Source organism: Apteryx rowi, unplaced genomic scaffold (assembly GCF_003343035.1).
Source record: "Apteryx rowi isolate R43461 unplaced genomic scaffold, aptRow1 scaffold_407, whole genome shotgun sequence".
Lineage (NCBI taxonomy): Eukaryota > Metazoa > Chordata > Aves > Apterygiformes > Apterygidae > Apteryx > Apteryx rowi.
Window position 1 is genome coordinate 222476 of NW_020450598.1, and position 21919 is coordinate 244394.

General features: G+C 47.7%; 1 protein-coding gene across 1 annotated transcript in view; it reads right to left on the reverse strand.

Moving 5' to 3' along the window:
• The window catches only part of TWIST2 (twist family bHLH transcription factor 2), a 45795-nt gene extending 24359 nt beyond the window's left edge, over positions 1 to 21436 (reverse strand). The window contains exon 1 of the mRNA XM_026075604.1: positions 20762 to 21436. Within this exon, the coding sequence (XP_025931389.1) occupies positions 20798 to 21280 (483 nt within the window). The 5' untranslated portion in view covers positions 21281 to 21436 and the 3' untranslated portion in view covers positions 20762 to 20797. The remainder of the gene's footprint in view (positions 1 to 20761) is intronic.
• Positions 21437 to 21919: the final 483 nt, after the last annotated feature.

Sequence of the window (21919 nt, forward strand, 5' to 3'; positions counted from 1 at the left end):
TGTTTTCCGGGGGCTCCCTGACTGGCCAGAGGATCGCATCACCACAGTCCCACTTCTAGGAGACTGGACTGGGGCTGAGAGCCAGCCAAGTGGTCCTGTTGCATGAGGATCACTCCTAGGCACCAGAGAGCCAACAGGAATGCCCATGGGCTTCCATGCTGGGAAAGGAGGTTTTGATTTTGCCCAGGAATAAAATGATTGCTTGCTGACAGCAATAAGAGTGATAATTGAGGGGGTTATGCTCTGAAGAGAGACACGTTTGGAGCTGTGCAGAGATTCAAAGCTGTGCCTTGTGTTGCTCAGCAAGCAGCCTCTGGAGGGGTAAGGACTTCCCAAGCTCTGTTGTGGGAATGGGGCTCACTTCTGCCTCCCCGTGCTGTGAAATGGGGCATCCCAGCCTTCCTAGGAACAGCTGGAGAAAGGCAAAAAGGAGTTAGGCAGTTGCTTCTGGGCTACAGAGCCCATGTGCCCAGGCTTTCTCTCTAGGCCAGGGATAATAACACTGCCCTTGCTCCAGGGTGTGTGGTGAGGGTTTGTGTACAGTGAGCAAAGCATTCCAGCTTTACTGAGAGTTATACTGATGTATCAAAAAGACTCTTTGGTTACAGGTGCAGGATAGTGGTGGCTGTCTGCGGAGATGGCCTGGGCTACTGGGCTGGGCTACTACTGGCTACTACTGGGCTACTGCAGTAGCAGGATTGCGAGGGAGTACTCTGAACCAGCTCATGTCTTCTCCTGGACTTCCACCAGTACATTTAAAATCTGAAAATGTTGCTTACCCCCTACTCTTGTTGGAGTCTTGCTATTTGAATCTTTTGAAAAAGCTTCTTTAAGCCCTAGCATGCAACTAAATAAAGACTCTTAGATATGAATGGAGGATGGCATTTTCAGAGGGATCAAGGAAATTTAGTGCCCTTCAAAAAATTCCAGCTCTGGTGGGGCCCTAAGTCTTTTCAGCCTCACCCCTCAGTTCCAGTCTGTGCATCAGACCCTGTGGCCACCCTAATAACAGATCAGAAGAAAGAAATCTCAGCCTTTTGAAGGCTGAGTTCAGTGCATGATTCTTGGAGGGGAATGGACACACACACACACACACACACACACAGAGTGAGAAGGATATAGTTTTATCATGCTTCAGCTCAGCAGTGTTGGACTGTGTCAGCTCTTTCCTTTGCTGGCTTCCAAAACAGCTTGGCTGCCTGCCAGGTGGGGAGCTGCAAAAATATCAGGGTGAAGTTTGAACTATCTTGGGTTTGGTAACAGATAAGAGCTGGGGACTCCCTGGACTGCAGGTGGGCATCATGCTGGTCTTGTGGCAGAACTGGTGGAGGCTTCAGCTCATCTTTGAGTTAAGTTTGGGTCTTGCATGGGAGAGAAAGCAAGAAAACCTTCTCAGTGTCCTACAGCCAGATCCTGAACACCATTTACGTCTTTCTTCCTCCCCTGTTCTTTGCACCCCTGAAGCACACAAGAGGTGTGACAGCGGTGAGTTTGGCCTTGTCCCCATCCCAGCTGTGCTGCTGCACTCCTGGGCCTTTCTGCATCCAGCATATTGCTGCTCCCTCCCTTGACGCTGGTGCTGGTGGCAGGCCTGGCTGCTGCAACTCTTTCAACCCAGTTACCATGCCCAGAGTATATCTATACGATGCAATGCCTCCATGGAGAGATCTGTGGTGGCCATGGTCTGCACAGACAGCAGAGATCTCCACTGGAAGCAGGCTACTCATGTTAGTGTGGTGCCTGGTTACTCTCTGCCTTCCTTCATGACAAATCCCAGCCCAAGTTACTCTTTCCACCTGCTGTCTCTCCCCTTTCCCTAGCCTTTAAGGCTTCCTCCACTTTGCTTCCTCCACTATCTGTCTCCTGGGCTCCTTCTCCTAGTCTAGTCTTGCTTTGTCCCCCTTGACTCCCTTCAGTCTCTCTATGCTTCTTCCATCACTTGCCTCAGCAAAGAAGGGAGTGCAGAAGAACCCAGTTCTTCATTCAGATTCCACCTGCTCCGCTTTACTCTGTGCCTTCTCCTGGACTGGGGGTCCTTGATGTCTGTCAGGCTCAACTAAATGCCAGCTTGCAGATAGGAAGATTTGTATGTGTGCACAGATGCTCCAGCAAGCCATCTGTCATCTCACTAATTACATTTCCTAAGGCTTCCCCTCACGCAAGGCTTCAAACGCAGCAATGTTTGCTGGGGAAATTCTCCTCCCATGTAATCAGTGCAGATTTGTCTTGCCCAAGAAATATCTGATGCTTAAATCCCATCTACTTCCCAGTGGTTCTCTGGCACCTAATTCTCCAGGAATGACTCCCTCCTGCCACCACCATCTGTTATAGTTGCACTGCAGAAAGGCATGTCTTTCCCAAGACCCCATTACACTTGGGAGGGGACTGCAGCACTGAGCAAAAAGAAGACTGCAGCTTCATGTCTGCTCTTTGCAGTGTGCAAATACCACTCTGTTAGGGGAGTTACAGCAAAGAAAAAAAACCCTGAACAAATCAAACAGGAGACAAAGGTACAGAAACACATATCTGGAAGTGCTGGCACACTGCTGGCACAATAGCATCTTTAATCTGAAAGTCTTGATGCTTCCTTCTGTCCTTTCTGCGCTATGTCCCACCAAAAGCCTCTCTTGCTGGGTCACAGTTGCAATGCCCAGCTTTGGCCCTACTTAATTGGCAGTTTCTTAACCACCTGATTCTAGAAATAACATGGGGCTTTAACAGAATATTTAATGTTTTTTTTTAATCAATTAATTTAATAGATTGATTGTAGCCTTTCTTAAGAAGGTGTGTTTCTAGTCTTCAGATTTTAGGTGGAAAAGCTTGAACACATGATCTCTGAAAAGTTCAACCCCCAAACCAGCAAAAAACTTCAAAAGTTCTTCTCTGATATCTTGTCTTAGTTTGCAACTGGCCCTTGAAGCTGGCAATTGCACGTGGTTGTGAAGGAGCCAAAAGCACAGGCTGTTAAAAGCTGAAGAAACACAAGGGGGCTTTTGTAGCAAGGTAGAGCTCAAGTGCTCCATGTATCAGCACGACTTTAACATAAAGAAGTTCAGTCTTGCATTCAATAGCAGTTATCACTGTCATAAAAATGGGGGTTTTCACATCCCTAATCTAGGCAGTCAATGAGAAACATAGCCAAAGAGGTGTTTCAGACTCAACTGTTATGCAGCAGCACTGCACAGACAGTTCTGTCTCTGTCCTTGGCATAACATCTGTGCGCTGATCACCACAGTGCATTTTTAAGTGCATCCCTAAATCCACACACTCTCTGGAAAGCCTGTGAGTGTGAACAAGCCTTTTGGTGCCAGTCCCTGGGGTGGACCTAAGCAAAAAGGTCAAGATTTGGGGGGGAACCCCTTCGCTGTCATGCACCAGGACCCCACCCAACCCTACTAGCCCTTGACCACACTCCCATATCCTGAGAGCAGATGCTGGCTCGGAGCCCAGCTGCCATTGGTAGGTGCCTGGCATGGTAAATACCAGTGTGGAGGTTGCCCAGGTGTGCCTCCACTCTTCATGGAGTCAGGAAGTGCCGATGCCATGTGCTGCTCTGAACTGGTTTGTGAATCACAGCCTAAGACCCTCTGATTTAAAGTGTGCCCAAATATTTAAGGAAATCATCAGGGTTCCTCTTAATTGTTCAAACCTATTTGCTACCCTGCGCTTTTTACAGTGAAAGTGCAGAGGGTATGGGGCCAGTTCTTAGGGAGCCAGATGTTCCTAACACCCTGCTGTGAATGCTGATGAACAGTAAAACTGCTGGGACTCTCAAGCCCCCTTGGCTCCTTCAGTCACTTTGCATGCCTTTTTAGTGGAATTCTGCTTTAACAGAAGACCTCGGGATGGCTCTGGCCCAAGTGAACTCCTCAAGATTCTTGTGCAGTATTCTCTTGGTGGTACCCTGAGATCAGCAGATGCTGGCCTTTCTCTAAACTCCCACTCAGTGTCTCAAATCCCAGGGAAAGCTCTCCTTCCGTTGCTACACCCTGCGCTTTGAAGACGGAAATAGAGAGATTGAACAAGATCTTGGGGTTTGTACGCTTCAGCTGTCTTCAAAACTTGCAAGGGTTTAAAAAGCCAGGATAAGGACATTTCAAATACACAGCCTGCTCTGTGTCTTCAGTGTCAGCCCTCTGCAGAGTTTCCTCAACATCAATGCATATATAGCCCGTGTGCATAATATGTCTTGCCTGTCTACATACTGTAAAGCTAATTCTCCAGTGAATGTTCCTGTCTACCTGTATGGTATGCCTGTTTGCAATTATGCAGGGAGCTTTTCCTGAGTTACACAGCTGAGACATGTTTTGCCTTCAGCCTGGTGCTTCTAGCCCACAGAAAGCTGCAGCTGAAATGCCTAAGTGAATAATTTGGGACTGTATTGGGCATTTTGGGTTGAGTCCGTGCAGCTCCAGGGAAAGCCTTGGGGCAATAAGCTCCCTTGCATGAGGTGCTTTTTGAATGGAAGCCGTACTATTGACTTCAGCAGGAGGAGGATTTGGGGCCGTATTTTCTTTTTTCATTATGCCGTAAATTACAAATGCTTGGCTGTGCAGTCTCTCTCCACTTGTTTGGAAAGTCATCGCTCATACTGTTTGCTGTGTTGTGCTGGCTGGACCAGTTCCCGGAGATGAGCACAGCCTGCACTCAGTGTTTGCTTCGTTATCTGCTCTGCTAATGTGTGTGCCTGTCTTCTTGCCTTTCATGTCTGCTGTTTTTTCTTTTTTTCCCCTTCTTCTTTAGGTCACTCATTTTAGGTCACTCTCTCTTTGGTACTAATTTCACTGTAGTGTTTTCCAGATTGTTGCTTTTCTGACTCTGGAGGGGTTTCTTATTTGTTTTACTGGCCAGAACACAAAAGGTTAAACAGTTTGGAGAACTTTATTCTGTATTTACTGCCGAGGTAGGTTTCTAAATCAACAGTAACTTGCGTATTGGAGTGACTCACAGAGCTGTTTAACCTTTTTCCTTCCTTTTTGTCTCCCTCCAAATCTGAAGTGCACATCTGTAATTTAGATTTCTGAAATGAGAAACTGTGAAATGCATATAAATTGCTGGAGATAGGCTACTCGGAGACTGGCCCTGATGCAGAGCAGTTTTCCATTCGGCAGGACTCAAACCCTGTTGAGGTGCAAAAAGCACCTAGAAATACATGGAAATGGATGCATGTTCTTGTCCATGAGAGGCCAGTCAGCAAGAAGGACTGTCTGCTGGGTGAAGCATAGAAAAATTGAGCTCAGGACTCAGCTCTGATAAAACCCGACTGCATGCAGGTCCCTTTTCTGTATTTCTACTGCATGAAGGAAGGTCTTGTCTCAGGGAAAGATTACAAGCTGGACAGGCAAACAGAAGCACTTAAAGGATAAGTGTTAGCGTTTCCCTTTCACAGACAGGGAAACTGAGGCACCAAACCTTGCCTGAAGTTGCATGGACAAATTTGGTTTGAACCAGCAGTCATTGCATCCTGTCTCCTTCAGCCAAGGCATGGCAGAGGAGAGCATCCCTGGGATCAGCTAAAGGCGTGAGAAGGGAGACGGTACCTGCTGGAAAGCATCTGCACACGGTGGCCACCTCGCACCAAACCCTGGATGGCGATACAGGAAAAGAGCTGCTGTCAACACAATTTGTCTAGAGGCTCTGCTACAAACAACTACGCCAACAACTGACCTTAGCTGGCCAGCCCAAAGCCAGCTGCAAAACCCTGTGGCACCCAGGGGATGCTGAAACATGCAGCCTGCACCAAACCAGGCCGAAGCGGCACAGGAAAGACGGGAAGTTGGGCAAAGAAGGCAAAGGCTGGGGATCCTTTACCAACCACTGTTTTTGCAGAGGCTCCCTAATTTGCCATTCTGTGAAACACCCCATTTCCTAGCAGCTGAGAGTATTGTTACAGACACTCCCCCTCTAGCAACAAAACTGGGCTAAGACAACTGCATCCCCAAATTGCAATTGAAAACAAAATTCATCTCTTTAGAAGGTCTCAGTGACTCTCTTCTAAGAACATGTTGAACTGGCATATTTTGGTTTTGTCCCTCCCTTCTTGATTTTGGTTGCAAAAGGTCCCCCCGGGGCCCCACAGATGTCATTTTTAGATCCCTCAGCCTAAAATGCAATTTTTGAGCAGAGTTTTCTGGGCACCCTGGCTCTTCCAGGATACAGCTGGATCTGGCCCTGGGCCGAGATGCAGCAGTGCATCAGCTGGGTACAGCACCTCTTTGGGGCTCAGTTTTGTAGCATTCGTCCAAGTCTTTTCATTTTAAAGGAGTTCAGTCCCTCAGTGGAGGCCAGATGTTTTCTGGCAGATGATTTTATTTAGTTTTTGCCCTCCACTTTCTGTCCTTGCTAGATGGGGAAGGGAACGGATTCGGCTCATCCCGTGAAATGGATGAAGGAGACGCAAAACCAGTCACTTGCAAAGCTGTTTTCCTGGCATTTTGAAGCAGCCACCACCCTCCCAGGCAAGAGCAGAGACAGAAGCCGGAGCACGCAGCCCTCCTCCATCTGAGCTGAAGAGCCAGCTCCCCAGCTGAGCCCTGCTGACCGACTCGCGTCCTTCAGAAACGCCAGCAACCGGGAGAGACGTGCATCGCATACTTGCGCCTGGATTGCATTTACCAAGCCGAGGCACGTCCCAGCGGAGGCTGCTCAGACAGCAGCGCTCGGGACGGGCTGCGATGTCTCGCCAAGGATGGCTGGTGTGCTTGGGCGGCCACCCCAGCCTAACCCACTCCCTGGGCTCTTCTGGTCCGTTTAGTTGCCACCGTTCATCACAAGCTGAGGCGTCAACAACAGGCACAGCTTAACCAGGGGTATGACCTGCCTCTCCCGGTTTTCTTTCTTAGCCCATGACATTTTCCGCAGTCGTGGACGTTAGGGCCTCCATGCTGCACAGCGGCGCGCTGTGATTGCAAGATCAGGGCCTGGCTGCAAGGGGCCCTGGAAGTCTCAAGAGATTTTTTGCTTGCCTTCAGACCACAAGATTACCTTTCTCCTCAATTCTGCCGAGTCCTGTGAGGTTTTTGCTAATGGCAGCATCGCACATGGGGCCCTACTCTAAGTGATCTTTCATGGTACTGGCAAATACTGATTACTTATCAGAAGTGGCTGCCACTAAAGGAATGGAGCATATCTGTACTTGTTCCATTTGGAACTGCTCTAAAATCTCCTCTTAAGAAAAGACAACAGTAGAAGTTTAATCAGAGAGAGAGAAAAAAAAAACATGCCAGAGGTACAGAAAGTAATGAAATACTTAAAAGAAAAAAACAAAACAAAACAAACCCCCCCACACCCCAAAAGATATTTGGTAGCCTGACCCTAAACTAAGAAGCACGGGAGCCTGTTGTCCTGATGATGGCATGCTGGGTGCAAAATTCAGGTTTGCTTTGCTCTGTGCCATCAGACAGCTCCTGACCTGCTTATACTGCTGGCAGGGAGAGTTAGGCATGTTCTCCTATTAGGCTTGCAAGAGATTTGCCCTTCGGATGCTATCTCTGACCCACATTAGTCGTTTGTACAGTGTATCCTGCCCTCTAGTGCCAGCAGGTGCTGAGTCAGCAAGAGCTCAGCAGCAAAACGTGGCTTTCCACCCTCTTTTATTAAACAGACTATTGCTGGGCTATGTGAGCCCAAGCAACTGCTACATGCCGAGCTGCTAGGAAACTGGGAGCAGCTAAATATGTTGGTGCATCATTGGGTTGTTTGTGCCTCAATTTGTGCAATGTGCACCTAAAATGGCCTTAAAGAGGCAGCCGGGAACCAGATATGACATCTCAGACCCTGCTCCCGGGGAAACTGTGCACACAGGGCTCTGGAAGAAGCACAGCTCGTCCATAAGTCTTTACAGGAGTGGTTTTTCAAGGAAAATGGGCTTTACAAGGGGAACAAAATTACGCACGGCAGGTTCTTGTTAAGTTTTTGGGGTTTGGAAGGTTACTTTGCTGAAAGTGAGTTAAAAATCTTGGAACCCGGAGACCACTTGGCTGTCAGGTAAGGAATGGATAAAGGAGGGAAAACACCTAAAAATATGCTGTTTTAAAATATGTAAGAACAATTTTCTGTATCTGTTTAAAAAAATAATAAGCTGAGAAGGTTTCGTTTTGTTACAGATTCTGCTGGGATGGGAGTGAAGGTTTCTACCGGCCATTGTCTGGGACTCACAAGACTGCTCCAGGCTTATTTCTGCTGTGAGTTGGGCATAGTCCCTCAATGCTCCTCAACGCTCCTCCATGCTCAAGCGAGCTCTTGCTCTCCCTTAAGCGTCCCTTGCTTTCCGCTCTTTTTAAGACCCCCCCCATTAAAGGAGCGCGTCAAGATTTGCAATGCAACAAATGACCAGGCTAAAACTGCTGCTGGGGCAGGCTGCTCCCGAATCCAGAGCTGTGCATGCTTCTGGCAGTGAAGAGTTGAACCCTCTGGAGCTTTTGCACAATTTCCTGGGTTATTTTGAGATGGCAGGAAGGCCTCGTAATGGGAGCCAGGCTGCAGCCATGAATGGGAGGGGCGCGTGGTGTTTTTGTGCGTGAGCTGAACGCAAGCGAGGCTGCACAAAACGGAAAAAGCTCGTATAAACTACTCTCCTCCCCTGTCCCCTCTTCCTGGATCAGAAACCAGCCCTCAAATGCTGGCGATTTGGAGGGGGGGGGGGAACAAAACCAAAAAAAAGCATCTAAGAGGTCACCCATAGTTTTCCTCTGATCGCATTGTAAAGTATGAGCGCTCGCATAGCTGTTAGGGTGGGTTTGTTTCTTTAAGGTGTCTCCCAGTGGGAGGATCAGCAAAATGCAATGTGGCAGCTATGGTAACTCCTATTGGCTTTTAGCACGGCCTTCGGCTGATCGCACAACTTGCTAGCGAAGAAGGTACAGCTGTCCAGGCCTTGGCAGGGATCCCCACCCTCTGCTTACTGCCAAATATCATTTTTCTTTCTCTCTTTTTTTTTTCTCAGTTTCCTAAGAAAATTAAGCTTGGAGGAATGGCCTTGTCTGCCTGTTGGCCCCCTCCAAGAACTTCTGGACCTGCTGGGATAAAAGTCTCGTGGCGTCACAGCCCTCGGCAGCCCTGGGACGCTGGCAGCCAAGGGAGCGGAGGACCCCAAGCTGGGCGCGCTCCTGCTGCATTAGGAGATGCCAGGATGCCTGTTACCTCCCTGCCCTTTGAAGGTGGTGGAGAGGCATCTGTTCCTCCCTGCGCATCCCGGAGATGCTCCTGCCCTGGTACCCAATCCGTGCCGGCCAGCGTGGCGCTCTGCGGAGGCACGGTCAAAGGCTGACGGCACTTTGCTTCTGTCGCGCCGCAAAGCGGGGGGGGGCCGCGCTTCCCTGCGAGCCAGCTCCCCAGGCGCTGGAGCTGGGCGTGCAAATCCCACAGGCGCCGCTGAAGGCCCGCGCGCTGCGGCTGCGTTTGACGCTCCGTGCTTGTTTTCCCATCCTTGCACGGGGCAGACGCAGGTGGCTGGGGGGGGGCACACGTGCAAAAGGTTAAAAAAGCTGGAAAAGGCGAGCGCCCTCAGGGCAAAAATCCTCCCTGCGCCACGCACCCCTGGGGGGCCAGCAACTTTATTGAATTAACTCCCTGCTTGCATTAAGTGCCGCAAAGCCTTAGCAGGCTGCGGCGGGACAGGTGCTTCACCAGCCGGTGCACGGCGAGGTCTGACGCCGGGGTAGCACGCGTTGCCCTCCTGCAGCCCCTGCCTCCCCAAAGCACATCAATGCACCGCTGTAAGATGCATTTGCACTGGGGTTCCTCGGCAGGCAATTTTGCAGTTCGTCCAGGCACGCTTAGCAAGCGCGGGGCGTATTTGAGTGAGGGCGACAGAAAAATCCGGGTCAAGTTTCTCCCCTGAAGTTTGCCATGCTTGTTCGGCAAACCAAACACCCTGGCACAGCCCAGCAGAAGCGACCAAGAAGCCGGCGGTTTTGAAATGCTTGGGCTGCATGTGCCGTTTTAAGGAGTCACCTAAAATAAATAAGAACAGTGCAGTGGGGGTGCAGAAGTAATCCACGGGGGGAGTCTAAGGATGCCCTATCTAGAAAGAGATTTTACGTTAAAAAAAAAAAAAAATGCAAATGTTGCTCAAGCTCCGTCACACGGAAAACTCGCGCAATGGCTGTTAAACGTAAGATGAAGAAAAAACTGCACTGGGGAACAGAAGTGCGACACAACCCATTTGTACAGCTGGGGAAATTATGGCATTAGGAAACAGCACAGAACATGTGCTGTAAACAGGAGGTTTATTTTCTGAAGGAGCAGGGATGACTGGGCAGATCTTATAAATATACTCAGAACTTATAAACATACCTTCTGATGCATTGTGTGGGGGTGCATGAAAAGTGTTTCTAACTACAGTAGAAATAAAGTGCACTGATGACTTATTTGAGAACAATAAAAGAGATGATAGAAATACATTTGAAGACTGCCACTTTTTAAGCCAGGCATTGCTCTTTAATTCCGACATAATTTATTGCTAAGAATAAAGGACTACAATTTTCAAGAGCAATGAAGGTATTTTTGAGAGTGTTTCCCTTAGTCAACTGAGTCACCTTAAAATATTTACTTTTTGCCACCCATTGGGAGTGAAAGTATTACCTGATTTAAAAACAAAAAAAACCCTCAAAACCAAAACACTTAAGAGTAAAGCTTTCAAATTAACACAGTCGCATTGCAGATGAGTGCATTTTAAGCTCCCGATTCACTTCTGAAAATGCTGTCCCACATTCCCAATTCTCTATGCACACCTTAGTTGAATGATATTTGCTGGCCAGAATGGCCACCTGTAATATATTTTGGAGCAATAGGTCTTTTTACAGTGCTTTTGCGCAGTCGTTTCCCCGGCATGAAGGCGTAAAACAGTGACGAGTTATTACCTCGCATGCGTTAAGTTATCGCAACAATTTTGATCCCTAGATTGTGTGTTTAAAATTTTCGAGGGCAGGGCTCATCACTGGAAAAAGATGCCCTGAGCTCATTTTCGCTTGGGACATAAACTGCAGCTTGAGCAGCTCAAAACCTGATGTTCTGAATCACCTCTCGGCACCAAAGTGCAAGCACAATTTTGCTTCTTCCCTACAGGGAAGGTGGTTAGAAAGCAGACCTTCAGCTGTGCTCCAGCCCCACTCCAACAATGAACATTTCAGACACATGTATAGTATAAAAGAGAGATTATTTAGTGTTGGTAATAACAGGAATCCATTAAACAGCCCTTCTCGTGGCAAAGGATGAAAAACCTCTTGCAAAATATCTGGTTGTTCAGTGCATAAAACCCCACTGAGCTGGAAGAGAGCTTTGAACACAGAGATTGCTGGGTCGTGCCTGAAGCATTGCGCTAACAATTAGAGCAAAATGGACTCGGCTATATTAGAAATTTCCTGAGCTCCTCAGACAAAATATTAAATTGCCTTAGAGCATGCAGAATAGCCATTTTACATACTTAAAATGCATAAAAATATACATTAATATATTTTATAATTATATATATTCTTTTTTTAAGACAATATATCTCATCTGGTCTGCTTTTATCACGTCGTTTTATGTCTCAGTAATTTCTTGCTAAATTTTCGTGTTGTTGTTTTCTTGGTGCTCTAAGCAATGCTGCTGTGGACTGCAACACCTCTTTCAGTCCCCTGCAAATATTCTTGAATGGGTTTGATTTCTATCGCTTCTCATTGGAAGATAACCCACCCCATGCGGAGGTAGCCCACCGATCTCCTGCGTCCCACAGCTACAGCCCACAGGGCTGGTGTCGGTGCGCATTCAGAGGAGAAGAAGATTTAATGGCTTGCAAGAATTTGCAGAAGGTGCTCTTGGGATGTGAACCCGTACGTACATCGCTCAAAATGCATAAAGACGGCTCTGGTTATTGGGGTAGGAAGCGTGCAAGACAGGGAGAGACAAAGAGAGGGGAGCTGAGTTTTGGCATACTGAAAAACTATGTTTCCCCTGTCCTAATTCTTCTGATTAACGGTTTGGTTGTGCCCCAAACTATTCTTCTCCCAGGAACCCCGCTGGGTCTGCAGCTATGCTGATATGAGACTATGTTGTTTGCATCTAGGAATGGTCTACTGTGGAAGACGACACCCTGGTCTGCCCCCGTGCACAAGGTGGGGGGGCATCTCCAAGCACTTTGGTAACGTTAGCTGCTTCTAGACCTTGAGCAAGATGGGAATCTGCTGGTGTGTTTGGCATGGCACCTGGTATCTCACGGGGTCACTGGCTCTACAGCAGGGTTTCATCTTGAGAGTGCAAGACCGCTGTCGGCCCTCCTAATGCAATCCCACCACGGATGGGCATGCGGTCCTAAGCAACCCCTGCAGAAGCAAGCAAAGTGCGGATGTTGAGGCTTTGCTCAACAACCCGGCTCTCTCTGGGTCGTGCCGCTTGCTCGAGGCAGCCTGAGGGCACCTTTTTCCCTCTGGGGTCTTTGCCATACAAATGCCCGAGTTGGAGTTTACAGCTTTTTCTTAGATCAGCCTGCTGGGCTTCCCGCATGCTGGGATGTGGCGCGCTGCATTGGAGGCCCTCTGCTGTGATAGCTACATTTGCAAACACGAAACGCTTTAGCCTGTTTGTCCCTCTTATCAAAAGCAGCTGCCTGCAGGTTTGACGTTCTCCACGCCGTGCTCCTGGCGTCCCCGGGCAGCCGCCAGCGCAGAGGCTCTGCTGCTGGGAGCACCCCACTGCAGGCAGACAGCACAGGGACAGCCAGCGAGGGCGGCAGCACTTCCAAGGCACATGCTCCGCGGGAGCATTAAGAACATTTTTTTGTTTTCAACTAAAGATAAATCACCCTGTGACCAACAGCAAATCATAAGCAGGTACAGGGAAACTTGTATCTGTTTGCCTCAGAAGTCTCCTGAGTCTGTTCTTTCTTTCTAATATCCCCACAATATTTTCTTAGGTTCCCCGCCTGACCAGGAATTTCTTCCTATGAGCCATATCTTGCTGCTAGATTTCTTCATGGTACACATCAAATGTGGCATAAGGGTCAGGCTTAAATGGGTTTGCTTGTGCTCGTGCGAGTGTGAAACATTTTCTCTCTTTGTAATCCCTCTGCCAGATTAATATAAAGGAGCTAATACACACAATGTCCTAGACTGTGTTTAAATTCCTTCACAAGGCAGAGAAGAAGCATCCACGGGCCAGGAGGCCCCTGTGCCTCCAGCAGGGTTTGCAGGGGCTTTGCTGAGCCCACCCTGGGGTTACCTCGAATTGCCATTGTCTGGGTCCAGGCTGTCCGGGACATGCTGGAAACATCAATGCAACAGCCCTGGCTGAGTGCGAGGAAGATGGTGTCAGGCAAGCTGGATGCCAATCTGCCAGGGAATCCCCCGAGCAGTGCAAAATGCCGCTTTCCACTTCTCTAAATAAAATATGCTCCCCTGCTCCATCCAACCCCCCCTCCCCCTCCCCCCCCCAGATTTTCCAAGCTCAATGAGCTGATTTTTCACAGGAGTCCTAGTGAAGCTGTGATCCCTCCATCTCTCCTAGCTGGAGCAATTAGGTTTATTTAGATTTAAGCACAAACATATGATTTTTCAAGGAGGCCTGAACAGCTTAAAGAGAAGGCATAATCACATAAATTACTGCATGAGGATTTCTGGTGGCCAAAATCATCAGAAACCTAATTCATATATTTTAGAGCGTGTGTTTGGCAAGTCTTATATCTCTTAAGGAAATGCTAAAGCTTCTTCTTGGGGGTGGCAGTTAACAAGGCAAACTATCTTATTAAGAATTCAATTAAAGCTAGTACAGGCTCACTGGACCTCTTCCAGTAAATATATATCAAGCTGAACTAGTAGACATTTTTTTTTCTTTCTCTTTCCAAGCCGTGGTTAAAAGACAGAGAGGAGAAGAACATAGGAGGAGAAGGGAAGGGGAGGGAGACGAGGGACTATTGCTCATTTCCAGCTCAATGTATAGTGCAGGGCAAAAGGGTTATTTTCTTTTTGATGTCTGATCACTTTTGCAAGCTGTGCAAAGCGAGGCCAGTCTAGTTGCTGCTTTCTTGAGCAGACAGCAAGGACATCTCAAGGTGCTGCTTACGCTACAGCTTGCTGAAATGAGACTCTTTTAGCAAAGAGAGACACCGCAGAAGCCAAAAAATAATTCCAAATTACTTTAACACTTGCAAAAGGTGTCCCTGAGAGAAGCATGGTGACGGTTGCCTCTGAGAGCGGCAAGATTGCACTCAAACTACCCAAGCACTGTGCATGGAAAGCGTCGCTTACATTGAAAAATGCCCACTGACGGCTGGTTTGGAGAAGTGATCGTGCAAGGCACAGCCCTGCTTTTTGCCTGGGTGAGGTTCAGATGATTAGATCAAAATGCCTTTTTCCCCCCAAAAGGCTCAGAATTCTGAAATGACCATCCGTAGAGATCGACCAGCTAATGGCCATATACCTCTTTGAAAACCCCAGCTGCCTATTTTAGCAATACTTAACAGTTGTTGTTTATTTAATATTTGTGTAGGAGTTGGGCCAAAAGCCTCCCTGGCAGGAATCGGAGTCCCACTGTGGTAAGCCGTGTGTACCCCTCTGCAGCAACGACTGGTCCTGACATCTCCAGGTTTCCTTTCAGCTAACCTTGCTTCCCGCGATGTGACAACTGATTTTCAGGGGTGAAAGGCAGATTTGCCCTGTGTAAGTGAAAATGCTCCTTTTTTCCTGAAGGCCAAAAGCCTGGAGGCAGTGAACTCTATGAGTGAGAAACTGTGCAAAAAATTAAAATCAAACTCCCCCCAAAAGTCCTGCTGTAATATAGGAGGAGAAGCATATCCAGAAGAACTAGCGTCACCCTGGTCCCTCCTTACATGCCTGTACACACGCATGCAGAGAAAATATGAGCACCAGCAGTACCAGGGAGATCGAGAAGAGCGTAACAAAACGCTGACGGAATGTTTGCTGGAGAACAGCATGTTTTCTGCTTAACTAGCTCAGTTTAACAGGATTCTGCCCCGCACTCTTTACTCCAGCAAAAGTCCCACCAAAGTGGAACCAGGAAGGCAAGACTGGCTCCCCTCGCAAGGCACGCAGTGAGCCCTGAAGAAGGGACAAGCGTATTGCAAAAGCTGGCTTTGATCGGACAGTTTTGACGACACAAGGAGTCTTCTGTGAACAGAGGAGCCCTGCTGTAGGACCAGGGCTGTAATGGTGACAAAACACGATAATGCTTAATTAGAGTTGGAGCTTTATTCGTCCAATGCAATGAAAGACCATCATGTTGCAGCTGAACCTGAACACTGGCTTGGTTGATCCGCTGCAATTGTCAAGGTCTGGTTGGGGGGCTGGAGGTCCCTGGGGTGGAAATGGTTAAAGAGACAGGTATGAGGGTAAAGGCTGCTGTGCTTTGATTTACTGGCTGGCTGAGTTAATCTGTTATTTGTATATGATCAGCTCTTGATGCTGAGTGGTCATCTTCTACAACTACAAATTTAATTTAACGCTGGGGTGCCTAGAGGTTTGGGGGGTTTTTTGGCAAATATTTTTACTGCTTTAATTCTTGAGACCTAATCATTAATTAGCATGATGCTGTTAGGATCCCGCTGGAGGACTTGTTGTTTTTCCTCACATCCAAATTTGCCTCAGAAGTAAATCATAAGTGTTGGTGTATAGCACTCTCCAAGTCACTTAGAGCAACCCACTGAGATGTCTGATGGGATCATCAGCTAGCGAGTATCAGCAAGGTTGCTCTGAGCCAGCAGAGAATCTGGCCCAGCACATTTTTCATGGCACAGCAGTTTTTTTAATCAGTTTTTTTCCCCCTAATCTTCTGTGAAGCCTGGATAGGGAAAAAAGCTACCAAAAATGTATGCTTTCCCTGACCGGCAGCTGTAATTCCCTGATTACATGTAGGCTTGCTTTGTGCTCTGGGTTGTGGTGGCGTTCCCTTACATGTTCATGGCCTCATCAAACTATTCCTATGGCTTGCAGCAAGACATAAATTCTGTAGGTTTCAGGCTTGGAGATTTCAAAGTCTTGCTGAACCACATGGAAATGATTCTCAGAACTACGGCTATAAAAATAATTATATTGCCAGGAGGAAAGAGTGACAAGAAATGTCCCCAAAAGAGATTTCAGCTGTGGTTACAGGATCTGTCCCGGCTCTGTAAGAAGCTGTAGTGATCTTCAAGGCTAATTTATTGCCGCTACCTATGCCTATATAAAATATGCCCAACAAATGCTGAAGGAAGAAATGCAAAGGGCAGTATTCAGAAAGAGTTGCAATCTTCCCCTTTGTTTTAATAATGAAGCTTGCAAGCTCTTAAAATTGGAGCTACTCCACACAGATGACCAGTGTGGAGATGACTAATTTGGAGACAAATTAGGTCTACTTAGCTAAAATGTATGCATTTACTGTTCCCTTAATGACCCTTCAATGCACATCTGTCACGATAGGACTTTTACCACAGCACTGGCTCCAGCGGATTAAGTAATAACATGCTTTTGCTGCTCTTCTAAATGGTCCTTTAGTTCTGATCCAGCATTTCTGTCCACCATGCATGTCTCTAACTCTGTACAATCGGTAATTAGTTTATGTGCATATATTCCATAGCAGATTTGTCTTTTGCATTTGTGTTTCTCTCGAGAATTTTCCTTGCACCCTTTATTTCAAGGGTCTCTTAATTTGAGCTTTTGCTGGCTGAGTGCTATGCATTTGGTGTACACTGTGTAACAGATTTATTCTTTCCCAGGAAAAGACAGAAACGTAAACAGAAGATCCAAAATGCATTTTGCTGGGCTTTTAAATGCACTGAGATGAAAAAAACCCGCTATAAACCTATTAATGTAAATACCAAACTTTACAATCCTTCCTGTCAAGGAAACATATTTACATTTTCTAAGGATGCGTATTAAAAAAAAAATAGGGCTTTGGGGACAAAAAGGGCTTAGTTCCAGTGTCACAACACCCCCAGTTAACTGTAGTTCTCTCATAAACTATAGAATTAGGTTGTTCCCAGGGCCAGCAAAGATAGCATCTGTTTGCTTCTTTAAGGACAAAATGAAATAGGATGCTAATGTTTTATTCTGCAAACAGCCCTAGAACTCTTAAGGAACAATTGTAAGAATGCTGCAGCTCGCATGTGTGCATTATACTCATCTCCCAAAATGCAAAAAGATGGCAAAGGCATTATTAATCGAAGTACCAGCCTGTGGAATGCAAACAGCTCATCACAAAGCCCACTGATGATAGTGCAAATGGAAAATGGGTTTTGCTGGCCAACTTGTCGTATGGCCCCAGGGTTTAATGCTATATCGTGGTTTACACTTTGCTGATGCTTTTGCGGTTTTGTTCTTTTCGTGCTGGCTTTTATTCCTGCTGTCCCTGGCATCCTGGTTAGATACTGTTTTTCCTTACCAAGTGGCATACAGGAAATACGTATTTTCTGTTTTCCTGATATTTGTGCAGTTTAGAGTATCTTGAACTTCCCGAAGGAAGACAAAAAAGGCGATTGCAAGGTAAGGGGCACAGGTGCCAGTGGTGAGGAGGTGGAGATGGGGGGAAAGAAGGTGCAGGGAGACCTGCCTTTCAGACATTCGCTGAAACATCCTATCGCTTGGTACACTAATCAAAGTGAGAAGTTGTGCCTGTTCCTCTTGAAGCGACAGGAGTAAGTTGTCTTTAATGACAAAGAGCAGAATAGGAAAACCTCTCCTTGCCAGAGAAGTGAGCAACAGTCACCTACTGGCATTTGTGGAGGCCAGGTGGCATTTTACCAGTTCCCAGGGCTCTGATTTTCTAATCAAAAAGCTGCTCTGATTTTTCGGCTGAACGGCAAAGACTGCCCCTTCAAAGAGAAATCCTTCCTTGCCTATTTCTTTCCAAAACCCAAGGAAAAGGGAGGACCTTCATGGCAATACAGTCCTAACGGGACTCACCCCGTTGCTCAGAGCACACCCCAAGTTTGTGGCATTTGCTGATTCCGAAGAAATGCAGGATGCTCTCCCAAATTCAGACAGCTGTTTCCTAAGGGTTTTTTTTTTTGCCATCCGGACCACAGTCAGATCCCTCTTGTGTGCAAAAGTTCCTTCCAAAGGGACAGATGCATGCAGAATCCCATGCCACACCAGCTGACTATATGTGCCCATTTCAGTGCATTTCTCGCCCATTTTTTGCTGGCAGACACAAGTTTTGTTGCCATAAGCGATAGAATTTGACACCCCACCACACCGCACCAGGCCATTTGTCAACAACGTTTTCAACAGTTCGACCGCACGCGTGTGCATGCACACACAGACACAAAAAAGGATAGGCAAGCGGGGAAAGTTTGGGGGTTTGGGGCTACGCAAGGGAAGACTGTGCTCCCTAACCGTGAGTGCAAACGCAAAGTAAAAAGGCACCTCTAGCCAGCTGGTTGGAAGCTGAATTTTGCAGAAGATACCAGATATCAATTCACCGCGAGGCAAACAGAAAACATGTCTAGGTTTGGCTCTATTTCGTAGGTTTTCATGCAATCCGAAATGCCGCTCTGAATTTCTTTTATTAAGGAGCCGTCTCTGAGGATCCACATATAACATCCACCTTGTCAGAACAGTGTTAGCAATAATTCCATTGATAGTGAATTTGAAACACGGTTTAAAAAGCAGTTTTTGCCCCCAAAGTACTGTGTGAAACAGAGGAACAGATATATATTAGATAATAGATTAAAAAAAAAATCATTGGCTAATGGCAGCACATCATTTAGGAAACAACAGAATAAATGCATTGTTCCATCACAGCACTTCAGTATTCAGCCAATCTAAACTGCTGAAGAAATATGTGTTTGGGACATTTTACATCTGTTTTTGACAAGAAGCCTGGGTTTTGTGTGTGTTTTTTTAATCTATTTGCTGCAGCTTTTTTAGCCAGATTAGCCTGGGAAAAGGCATTAGCTTTTATAAACGGAGAGTTTATCTTTTGAAAAAGTGACTCGACTTTGGCTTTTTACAGTTGAAATTAGGGCACGGCGTGCAAAAAATAGTAACGCTAGTAATACCCATAAAAACCAAGGCAGCAGAGTCACCTATTTAAACAAAATGAAGTAGCAGACAGTTTTAATTTCCTGAAAGCATGCAATGGATAGAGCAATTAATTTTTTTTAAAAACTAATCTTTTGGGGGCTTCCTGGAAGAATGCAAAGAAACTTTTATTGCAGCACTAAAATGCAGAATGTTTCAAGATGCAAGCGAAACGTCTGCTTAAAGTGGTTTCTAAAATGATTTTAACTCTGCATTTTACACCAGCAGTAAGTCCTTTTTTGAACACTTCTTGACTTTTTCAAATAATGTATGGTAATTGTGTGAAGGCTGTTAACTGGGCCATTTATTGCTGATAAAACAAAGATGGATTTGCCTCTTTAAAAAAACTGGCCAATGGGCTGGGATGAACTTTCTTTTCGTCTTTAAGGAACTGAGTCTCTGCATGATGAAATTATTTCATTTTGCATCATGCGCTATGTTACGGGCAGCAAATTTCCCTTTCGAGGTAACTCTGTCCTGCAGCTGTAAACAGCATTTCTTGTGTGAAATAGGTTACCGGGGTCTGCTTTATGTACTGACCCCAAGAAAACAACTGGATGTATGCAAACTCTGGCTGATATAATGCAGAGCTGGTCTGCTTAATTAGCTTGAGGTGAGGTTATTATTAAAGGCCTTTTCGTTTTTTTACAGTTTTTTTTTTTTCCCCCCAGCACATTAAAAAGGAAACATAAGAGGAAGTAGTTTTCTGGTAACGGAAAAAGATGAGGAAGAGCTTAGCGCTCAGAGTAAATCAGAAACTGCGCTCCAGCCTAGAAAAGCCTAACGCCGGCCTTAAATTTACCGGCACTTTGGGGAAGGGAAACTGAACAGTTTGAAAATTGGACAGAGTTTCTTCTGTCTCCGTTTGCCTTTTGTGGCGTTAGGGGGAAGGGGGGGAGAGGCAGGCGCAGCCCGGGCGAGCGGGCGGCCAGCATCTGCCGGCCGTTTCTCTGAACGGCAACGCAGCCCGGACCGCGGCGGAGAGGGGCTTCGTCGGCGACCCCCGCTCGCGTCCTCCAGGCCAGCCGCGTCCCCCCCCCCCGCCAGCCCCGGGGCGAGCGGAGGATGCAGGCGTGCTCGGCGCCGGGCTTTTAGGGCACGGCCGCCCCTCCGAGCCGAGCAGCAGCCGGTTCGGATCCCCTTGGCAGGCCGTTTTACCGATTGCCTTTTCCTCTTTAAAAAAAATAAAAAATAAAACCCTTCCCCAAAGCAGCACTTTGCGGCAAACTTCACGCGGCGATGGTTTCCCCCCCTTGCCTTGCCTTGCCAGCCGATTTTCAGCGCCGCTCCCCTCTCTGCCCCCCCATCCCAGCAGAGGGGAAACACGCTGGTATTTCTCAAAACGGGCAAATCTGACTTTCGCATCCCTGGGAGCTTCTCAGTTTGAGTTTTAGCTGGGGCAGCGGGGTGGGAGGGGGCCGGCCACGTTTGCTCTCACCGCTTAATTGCCAGGTCCGCGGCCTGCTCTTGCACCCCGGCCCCGTCGCCCGGCAGTGGCCCCGGCCCCGGTCCCGGCCCGGGTCCCGGCCCCGGCCCTGGCCCCAGCCCCGGCCAAGCTATCCCACCTCGCCCAGGCACTGCTGCTGCACCGTCCACGGCCGAAACGCTTCAGCGACCCCTCTGCCTCCCCGCCCCCCATCGCGGACCACGCCAAGCCCCACATCTAGACGAGGTCAGCAAGAAACCTTTGGCCACTCCAGCCCTCACCCAGGGAGACCTGGAGCGCCTCGATGCAGGCTGCAGCAAGCTGGGAAAACAAAAGAGGTACCTACCCTTCGGCAGATGCATTTGCTTTGCCCTGGCGGTGGCTAGTGTGAGGCCGACATGGACCACGCTCCTTCCATCCTCCACACTGAAAAGGCATAACTCAGCCTCTCATGAGCCACGTAACTGCAGCTAGTCATCTTACTGTCCATCTCGTCGCTCTGTAGGACCTGGTAGAGGAAGTCTATATACCTAGCCGCGAGCTTGAGGGTCTGGATTTTACTGAGTTTGTCAGAGGGCAAGGTGGGGATGATTTTCCTCAGGGCTGCAAAGGCTTCATTGAGCGACTGAGTCCTCTGCCTCTCTCTGACATTGGCCAGGATCCTCTGGCTCTGGAGTTCTTCATAAGATTGGGAGCTGGGACTAGACTTTTTTCCCCTCTTCCCTGGGTTGGGGCTGCCATCTTCGCTGGATTTCTTACTGTATCTTCTCTTCCTGCCAAATCTCTTTGGCTGCCTTTCCAGCTCCTCTTCACTGGTCCCCAAGCTATCCACAGGGGAAACAGGAGAACTGGAACTTTCTTCCATGCTTTCTGCAAGAAGGGGAGGGGAAGAGACTTTCCCCCCCTCCTTATGTTATGTGAGTGTGTGTGTCTTAAATGTGCTTTAAATTCCTGAGACAGATCCTTTGGAAAAACAGGAGGGTTTTTTTTTTTTGCTGACCAAACGTTTTCCAGGTTGCTTGAAGGGCTCTTATTTCAAGGACGGGGTTGTGCAAAAATTGAGGTCTTGGAGAGAGGAAGTTATTCTAACTTTTTGGAAACTTTAGCTGAGCTCAGTTGCTAAATAGTTGTCAGAAGTGAGGGAGGTGCGGGGCTCCCTTCTGATTGGCCGGCCAGGTCAGTGGGAGGAAAGCTTTTCCCCTGCTAAACTTTCACAGTTTTATGTTACACTTAACTAAAATCTTGGGAATGCACCTCGAATAAAAGATAGCTTGCGACCGTCGCCCCACCCCACCCCCCCACCTGCCCCTGATAGAGTCAGGATTTGCAGCTGGGGAAGGGATCCCTCCAGAGCAACCCCCTGCCTGGGCTTTTGGGGTGCCGGTTTGCTTCTGGAGTGCTTGCAAACTTTGCAACGTGCCTCCCAGCCCCTCCACACGGCTCTGGGAGCGGGGTCCCATCCGGCCAAGGGGTAACTCCCAGCTCTGTTGCTGGGCTGCAGTGG